This window comes from Drosophila santomea, chromosome 3L (assembly GCF_016746245.2).
Source record: "Drosophila santomea strain STO CAGO 1482 chromosome 3L, Prin_Dsan_1.1, whole genome shotgun sequence".
Taxonomy (NCBI): Eukaryota; Metazoa; Arthropoda; class Insecta; order Diptera; family Drosophilidae; genus Drosophila; species Drosophila santomea.
Window position 1 is genome coordinate 10,825,454 of NC_053018.2, and position 9,059 is coordinate 10,834,512.

At 36.0% G+C, this 9,059-nt stretch overlaps 3 protein-coding genes and 2 non-coding genes across 5 annotated transcripts; 1 reads left to right on the forward strand and 4 right to left on the reverse strand.

Annotated features, from left to right (window-relative positions):
* Positions 1 to 631: 631 nt before the first annotated feature.
* On the forward strand, positions 632 to 2,261 carry LOC120448715 (guanylate kinase). Its single transcript, XM_039630884.1, has one exon. The coding sequence runs from the start codon at positions 775 to 777 to the stop codon at positions 1,483 to 1,485; it is 711 nt and encodes a 236-aa protein (XP_039486818.1). The 5' UTR covers positions 632 to 774; the 3' UTR covers positions 1,486 to 2,261.
* A 2-nt stretch (positions 2,262 to 2,263) lies between these two features.
* Positions 2,264 to 2,896, reverse strand: LOC120448717. The gene is made up of 2 exons (XM_039630887.1): positions 2,545 to 2,896; positions 2,264 to 2,464 (listed from the first exon to the last, which is right to left on the reverse strand). The coding sequence occupies exons 1-2, from the start codon at positions 2,777 to 2,779 to the stop codon at positions 2,415 to 2,417; spliced, it is 285 nt and encodes a 94-aa protein (XP_039486821.1). The 5' UTR covers positions 2,780 to 2,896; the 3' UTR covers positions 2,264 to 2,414.
* Positions 2,897 to 3,045: 149 nt separating this feature from the next.
* Positions 3,046 to 4,168, reverse strand: LOC120448716 (NADH dehydrogenase [ubiquinone] 1 alpha subcomplex subunit 5). Its single transcript, XM_039630886.1, has 3 exons — positions 4,023 to 4,168; positions 3,731 to 3,892; positions 3,046 to 3,344 (listed from the first exon to the last, which is right to left on the reverse strand). Exons 1-3 carry the CDS (start codon positions 4,041 to 4,043, stop codon positions 3,153 to 3,155), a joined length of 375 nt encoding a protein of 124 aa, XP_039486820.1. The 5' UTR covers positions 4,044 to 4,168; the 3' UTR covers positions 3,046 to 3,152.
* A 746-nt stretch (positions 4,169 to 4,914) lies between these two features.
* On the reverse strand, positions 4,915 to 5,110 carry LOC120450652. Its single transcript, XR_005616300.1, has one exon. It is a non-coding gene; the product is annotated as a U2 spliceosomal RNA (small nuclear RNA).
* A 3,419-nt stretch (positions 5,111 to 8,529) lies between these two features.
* Positions 8,530 to 8,725, reverse strand: LOC120450663. The gene has a single exon (XR_005616310.1). It is a non-coding gene; the product is annotated as a U2 spliceosomal RNA (small nuclear RNA).
* Between the last annotated feature and the right edge of the window lie 334 nt (positions 8,726 to 9,059).

The window sequence follows — 9,059 nt, forward strand, 5'->3', positions numbered from 1 at the left end:
CAGTAAAGTAGGTTTACATTCAGGCGAATCATTCGGAACACAAACCAAATTCACTTTGGGCATGCGAAATCAAAATGTGATCAAAAAAATATGAAATTACAGAAACGTAAGAAAATGAGAATAATGAGAAAATAATTCAAACGGAAACAAGCAGATGGGAGAAATTCACAATTATTGTAAGCTAAATACAAATAAAAATGGTATAAAAGTAAAATTAAAAATAACTACAAATGCATTGTAATTCAGTCGGCATCAGTTTCAGTGTGTATGTGTGTTTGAAATTCTATGCTAAATGTAAAACAGTATAAGAATATAACAGTTTTTAAACCAAAATCAACCGTTGTTTCATTGGGAAGCTTGACTAATAACTGGTTTTTAAATAGATTTAAAACAAATAAGCATTTTATAAAACGCATATTATAACATTAAAATAACTAAAATAGTTCTTTGTTGAGCATGTTCAAAAGTTAAATTTGAATTTATTTGGTTTTTAAACTTATTTACTTGTTGCTCTTTAATATTTATTTGATTTAATTGAAAAATAAAAATTTCAATACAATTTTCGAAACTAGGGGTGACCATACTCGCAACTATCGCACTGCACAGCCTATCGATATAAGTCGAGTTCCGCCCATCACTGGCGCACACACACACGCACTAGCACGCCCACTTCTCTTAATTTAGCCAAAGCCAAATAGAAAAAGAACAAAACCAGCTTTTTTTGGCAGCTATTTGTGTTGTTGGTGCCGTTCCGTACGAATAAAAGGCCACGCGATGATAAGCTTTCTGTTCATTGTAAATCGCGCGCTCAGCAGCAGCAGCAGCGGCGCCAGCAGCAGTGCGGCAACCTTAACGAGAAGCAAGAAGAAGATGACCGCCCCCGGGCCACGCCCCCTCGTCCTATGCGGACCCTCGGGCTCCGGAAAGAGTACGCTGCTGAAGAGGCTATTTGCGGAATTCCCCAGCACCTTCGGCTTCAGCATATCGCACACCACGCGGAAGCCACGCGCTGGCGAGGAGCACGGAGTGCACTACTACTTTGTGGAACGGCCGGAAATGGAGGAGGCGATCGCCGGCGACGAGTTCATCGAGACGGCGGAGTTTACGGGTAATCTGTATGGAACGAGCAAGGCGGCGGTTAGGGAAATCCAGGCACAGGGACGCGTCTGCATACTGGACATCGAGCAGAAGGGTGTGGAGCAGATACGTCGCACGGATCTCAATCCCATACTGATATTCAACAATCCACCGAGCATCGAGGAGCTGGAACGACGACTGCGTCAACGTGGCTCCGAAACGGAGGAGTCGCTGAGCAAGCGCCTCAATGCCGCCCAGGTGGAACTCGATTATGGTTTGACGCCGGGCAACTTCCACAAGATCATCAACAATGTGGACATCGATGTGGCCTACGAGGAGTTCCGCAACTTTGTCGTCCAGGAACTCAAGGAACAGGAGAAGCAGGGAGTATCAGTTAGCCTGAAGTAAGGTCAAGCATTTTGCGTACGCAGATGCAATGATATTAACCTCAATTGGGTGGTTTTTGTCTAATCGTCGACAGAGAAAGTAAACTATAGAATATTTATCATTGGAAACTGCAGGTGCTTTTGGATAAACTTCAAACTTATAGGAAAACCAGGTACTCTTTATAAATATTATAAAGATTAGCATATAAGGCAAACGTAAAAACTTACAGAAGATACAGAATTGCAAACTTTACATTTTAAATATTAGCGTTCTTGAATTAAGTAGAAAACATTAGTCTTCTTGAATGAAATAGAAAATAATAGTCTTCTTAAATGAAATAGAAAATAATACTATTTTCATATATAAGAGCAATATCAACATTTTAGTTTTATGTAGAATCGAACTATTTTTGAATTCCAGGACAAAGTGGCTTATATTAAATCAAATGTTTTAAAAAGCTTTTAGAGAAGAGCAAAATACTTTGTCAGCAGCGGAATATTGTTAGTAAACAAAACGCAGCGAACTTGACCTAAAGTTTTCAATGAATGTACACCATAGATTACTTTCCGTGACCCCGATTCCTGAGGCGACCACCCATAGAAAACCAATGTTGACTAATGGCATTTATACTTAAGAAATGGCTTGTATTTATTATTCTCCTCCTGTCCACCTCACTGTTGTGCAAATTCGTTGTTCTAGTTGTAATTTTAAGCTGAAAGTTGTTGCGCCGCTTCACGGTCGAGAAAACCGGAGAAGGCGATTAAAATGGAATCAATAAAGCGAACAATATGCGGGTATATTGTATTTTCATCAATGTTCTCTATATTCTCTACAAAACCAAGCCTGCGAAGGTCAAAATGTTATCTATCCGTCAGTGGGATTGTTTATACAGTGGCCTCACTTTCCTCACGCAATCGCTCGATTTTGCCCTTAGTCTGGAACTCCGTTCGCTATTTGTCGAATGTAATGCGCACTCCCACGCGAAAGTCCTGCTCGGAACCTTGGATTACGAGGGATACGCATTGTTCTTATAGTCATGGTGCAGATGCAGTTTCGCCTGGTATCTGGTGCTGCCCGTACCCGATTGTGTTCCGTGTGTGCGATGCACCAAGCTGGCTGATCCATCGATCTTCGTCCGACTGTCTGCACTGCTCCACAGACCGGCGATGGCCTCCAGCGCCAGTTCCGTCTCGTCGTCCTTGTCGTCGTGGTCCGCCGAAACCGTGAGATCGATCTGACGACGCTGGCGAGGCACTGAAGCCGCCAAGCCGATGGAAATGACGAGCAGCAGCAGGAGGTACTGAAGCGCACGCATGTTGAAAACGAACTGAGTTCGTCGCTGGATCGATGGCTTGAATATGCTATCAACTGAGAGCTGATATTGTGGGGCTGTTCCCGGGTTTAATAATATAGACTAAAATCTCAATATTTTTATAAAGGAAATCATTGCAAAGAGTAAGAAATATTTAACAGCATTTGGTTTTTCCTAGCTTTATCTACCTAAATTTCCAATCTTATATTGAACACTAAGCTTAAAGTCAAAAACCGGAACACGCTGACAGACGAGACTTGAAAGCTCAATTATTTTTTAGCTGATAAGGCGACCTGCTTATCAACGGCTTTATTGCTCTCTTCTCATTTCGATTTGCTGTAGATTAACTAGTACTATGTGTAGATCTTGAGGCGCACTAAACCTTGGGCTCCATGATCTGGGCTGGTGGCCAGTCCCACTGCTTGGCAGGTGCGGCTTGGACCAGCTTCTCCCACGGCTTCCAGCCCAGCATTTTGCGGGCGAGGATCAGCTCGTTCTCCGCCTGGACAATCAGCTCCTCCACTTGACCGCAGCCGACGGCCTTTTCCAGGGCAGTGATGTCCTTGTGCTGCGACGAAAAATGTTAAAAGATAATATTGGAAAATCAAAAGATATTTGGATATAAAACTTGGCTTCTTTCTGCACTACTTTGACAATTGTTTTTTGGTGTAAAGCGTTGTACATATGTTAGAAATTTTGAATAAACAAAAAGAAGTTATATTATAAATATAAGAACCATATTTTTACGGAAAGATTTTACAATTCGTTAAACAAACGAACTTCTACTATAAGATGCAATGGAAAATTGCAGGATAAAGCAGAGAATAGCCATCTTAAAACCAAATAACAATTGCACGAATCTGTATCTTGGCATCCCGATTTTGATTGGTGGTAAACATGGAGCTACCATCCACCTGGGCAACCAAAATGCGACAAGTTTCCGGGTAATCTTACTTGAGCCACGGAATCGGCGCGCTGCTTGACCAGCTGCTCCGTGTATTTGCGGTAGCTGGCATCCTGCGGCATTTTGGACACCGCCCGAAGGATCTTGCCGTAGAGAGCACTCAGCGTGTGGTGCGGATTGGTGGACACCGCCAGTCCGGTCAAACCTGTGGACTGCAGAAGGTAGCGATGACATAACAATAACAATTGGCCACAATAACAGCGTAACTCGAGCGGGAATCAGTCGTCCATTTCCCTTCGCAGTTTCTCCACTTGCTGTTAAATTTGGTTTCGTTGCACTTACCGCCTTAATGATCTTGGCCATGTTTGGAATAGACTTTTAGCCGAAAATGCTGAATTTTCCGCACGACTTTATTTTGTAACAGCTGTTGTGCAGTGCTGTGAAGTATCGAAGGTAGCAGTGCTGTTAAATTCTACACCACAACGATAGCTGCGTAACGATAGATTGGCGGCAAAAATGAATTTAAATAGTAAAACAAGAGAGAACTTTATAGTCGAGTTCCCCGACTATCTGATACCAATTACTCAGCTGGTGGAAGTGCAAAGGAAAAATTTCCACGCTGACAGTTTTTGGTGCGGGGTGCTAATGGCTAAAAATATTATTCTAAAATAATTTGTATCATTTAATATATTTAAATAAATAAATAAAATGAAAAATGCGGGGTGCGGGGTGCACAAAAAAAAAATTATAAAAAAATCTGATGTTTTTAATCGTCGTTTTCTTCATAACTTGGCCAGAAATGGCCGCACAGTTAAAATGAAGACTGTTTTGTGCTGCTAATAAACAACCATGTCTATCCATACTTTTTCGATTTTCAAAAAAAAAAATTTAACACATTTTGGCATTTTCGATAAAAATTTGCGAAAAATGACAAAAAATTAGCATTTCAATGTATGTACATGGATCGATAGGGAATTTTGTTACGAATTCAACGAGGTATGGCATTCTACATTTGGACAACTATTTTTACTGCTATCGAAAAAAAAACGAAATACTTTTTATCAATTTTTATGTGGACCCCGTTCGGGGTGCGGGTATTACCCAATGCCTCTGATTTGACTTACATTAGAAATGCCGGCAACACTAATGTGCGAACAAATTTTAATTTGTTTTAATCAACTGATTTAGGAACAATATCAGTTTTAGCTACTTAAATATTTTTTCATATTTATTATTCAGTTGGGCCGAAATCCCGGCGGTACTGCAATACCGGGCCAACCCGCGACAGAGGTGGAGCAAGCTCCTAGCACTCCGTCTGATTCCAAAAATCAGTTTAACATTTGTTGTCCTCCAATGGAGGAACTATCAGATGTTAAGCTGATAAGAACAGATACTACACTTTGATCTTAGCCATAAGGCCGAGAAGCGATAACTTGAAACAAAAACGAGCAGGGTCTCCATGATCAAACGGGCAGAACCAGTTGGAAATTATAAGTATGCGCACTCGAAAAATGACTCAACGCCGCAGTTGTTCAGTAAAAATAGCGTGCTTTTAGGGGTAGTCTGCGTAACAAATAAAAGAAACTCTCTCCTCATTTTGTAACGGTTTTGTGCTGCTAATAAACATAGCTAACCATGTTTATCCATACTTTTTCGATTTTCAAAAAAAAAAAATTTGACAAATTTTTGCATTTTGCATTCATAAAAATTTGCGAAAAATGACAAAAAATTAGCATTTCAATGTATGTACATGGATCGATAGGGAATTTTGTTACGAATTCAACGAGATATGGCATTCTACATTTGGACAACTATTTTTACTGCTATCGAAAAAAAACGGATTATTTTTTATCAAAAAATAAAAAAAAATTTTTTTTTTTTAAATCGATATTTTTAATTGTCGTTTTCTTCATAACTTGGCCAAAAATGGTCGCACAGTTAAAATTAAGACTGTTTTGTGCAGCTAATAAACATAGCTAACCATGTTTATCCATACTTTTTCGATTTTCAAAAAAAAAAATTTGACAAATTTTTGCATTTTTGATAAGGGGTACCATCATAAAAATTTGCGAAAAATGACAAAAAATTAGCATTTCAATGTAGGTACATGGATCGATAGGGAATTTTGTTACGAATTCAACGAGATATGGCATTCTACATTTGGACAACTATTTTTACTGCTATCGAAAAAAAACGGATTATTTTTTATCAAAAAATAAAAAAAAAATTTGTTTGTAAAAAATTGATATTTTTAATTGTCGTTTTCTTCATAACTTGGCCAAAACTGGTCGCACAGTTAAAATGAAGACTGTTTTGTGCTGCTAATAAACATAGCTAACCATGTTTATCCATACTTTTTCGATTTTCAAAAAAAAAAAATTTTACAAATTTTTGCATTTTGCATTCATAAAAATTTGCGAAAAATGACAAAAAATTAGCATTTCAATGTATGTACATGGATCGATAGGGAATTTTGTTACGAATTCAACGAGATATGGCATTCTACATTTGGACAACTATTTTTACTGCTATCGAAAAAAAACGGATTATTTTTTATCAAAAAATAAAAAAAAATTTTTTTTTTTTTAAATCGATATTTTTAATTGTCGTTTTCTTCATAACTTGGCCAAAAATGGTCGCACAGTTAAAATGAAGACTGTTTTGTGCTGCTAATAAACATAGCTAACCATGTTTATCCATACTTTTTCGATTTTCAAAAAAAAAAAATTTTACAAATTTTTGCATTTTGCATTCATAAAAATTTGCGAAAAATGACAAAAAATTAGCATTTCAATGTATGTACATGGATCGATAGGGAATTTTGTTACGAATTCAACGAGATATGGCATTCTACATTTGGACAACTATTTTTACTGCTATCGAAAAAAAACGGATTATTTTTTATCAAAAAATAAAAAAAAATTTTTTTTTTTTAAATCGATATTTTTAATTGTCGTTTTCTTCATAACTTGGCCAAAAATGGTCGCACAGTTAAAATTAAGACTGTTTTGTGCAGCTAATAAACATAGCTAACCATGTTTATCCATACTTTTTCGATTTTCAAAAAAAAAAATTTGACAAATTTTTGCATTTTTGATAAGGGGTACCATCATAAAAATTTGCGAAAAATGACAAAAAATTAGCATTTCAATGTAGGTACATGGATCGATAGGGAATTTTGTTACGAATTCAACGAGATATGGCATTCTACATTTGGACAACTATTTTTACTGCTATCGAAAAAAAACGGATTATTTTTTATCAAAAAATAAAAAAAAAATTTGTTTGTAAAAAATTGATATTTTTAATTGTCGTTTTCTTCATAACTTGGCCAAAACTGGTCGCACAGTTAAAATGAAGACTGTTTTGTGCTGCTAATAAACATAGCTAACCATGTTTATCCATACTTTTTCGATTTTCAAAAAAAAAAATTTTACAAATTTTTGCATTTTGCATTCATAAAAATTTGCGAAAAATGACAAAAAATTAGCATTTCAATGTATGTACATGGATCGATAGGGAATTTTGTTACGAATTCAACGAGATATGGCATTCTACATTTGGACAACTATTTTTACTGCTATCGAAAAAAAACGGATTATTTTTTATCAAAAAATAAAAAAAAATTTTTTTTTTTTAAATCGATATTTTTAATTGTCGTTTTCTTCATAACTTGGCCAAAAATGGTCGCACAGTTAAAATTAAGACTGTTTTGTGCAGCTAATAAACATAGCTAACCATGTTTATCCATACTTTTTCGATTTTCAAAAAAAAAATTTGACAAATTTTTGCATTTTTGATAAGGGGTACCATCATAAAAATTTGCGAAAAATGACAAAAAATTAGCATTTCAATGTAGGTACATGGATCGATAGGGAATTTTGTTACGAATTCAACGAGATATGGCATTCTACATTTGGACAACTATTTTTACTGCTATCGAAAAAAAACGGATTATTTTTTATCAAAAAATAAAAAAAAAATTTGTTTGTAAAAAATTGATATTTTTAATTGTCGTTTTCTTCATAACTTGGCCAAAACTGGTCGCACAGTTAAAATGAAGACTGTTTTGTGCTGCTAATAAACATAGCTAACCATGTTTATCCATACTTTTTCGATTTTCAAAAAAAAAAAATTTTACAAATTTTTGCATTTTTGATAAGGGGTACCATCATAAAAATTTGCGAAAAATGACAAAAAATTAGCATTTCAATGTAGGTACATGGATCGATAGGGAATTTTGTTACGAATTCAACGAGATATGGCATTCTACATTTGGACAACTATTTTTACTGCTATCGAAAAAAACGGATTATTTTTTATCAAAAAATAAAAAAAAAATTTGTTTGTAAAAAATTGATATTTTTAATTGTCGTTTTCTTCATAACTTGGCCAAAACTGGTCGCACAGTTAAAATGAAGACTGTTTTGTGCTGCTAATAAACATAGCTAACCATGTTTATCCATACTTTTTCGATTTTCAAAAAAAAAAAATTTTACAAATTTTTGCATTTTGCATTCATAAAAATTTGCGAAAAATGACAAAAAATTAGCATTTCAATGTATGTACATGGATCGATAGGGAATTTTGTTACGAATTCAACGAGGTATGGCATTCTACATTTGGACAACTATTTTTACTGCTATCGAAAAAAAAACGAAATACTTTTTATCAATTTTTATGTGGACCCCGTTCGGGGTGCGGGTATTACCCAATGCCTCTGATTTGACTTACATTAGGAATGCCGGCAACACTAATGTGCGAACAAATTTTAATTTGTTTTAATCAACTGATTTAGGAACAATATCAGTTTTAGCTTAGCTATTTGATTATTTTTTCATATTTATTATTCAGTTGGGCCGAAATCCCGGCGGTACTGCAATACCGGGCCAACCCGCGACAGAGGTGGAGCAAGCTCCTAGCACTCCGTCTGATTCCAAAAATCAGTTTAACATTTGTTGTCCTCCAATGGAGGAACTATCAGATGTTAAGCTGATAAGAACAGATACTACACTTTGATCTTAGCCATAAGGCCGAGAAGCGATAACTTGAAACAAAAACGAGCAGGGTCTCCATGATCAAACGGGCAGAACCAGTTGGAAATTATAAGTATGCGCACTCGAAAAATGACTCAACGCCGCAGTTGTTCAGTAAAAATAGCGTGCTTTTAGGGGTAGTCTGCGTAACAAATAAAAGAAACTCTCTCCTCATTTTGTAACGGTTAATTTAAAAGGCGTTCCCTGTGTTTTTGTTTTTAAATTTACACAAAAACCTTAGTCATTTATATACGTAAACATATACGTAAACATTTTATATTGTTTGGGAAATATAAATAACGTACACGGCATTCAAAACCGGCATAAAATATGGAAGCCCGAC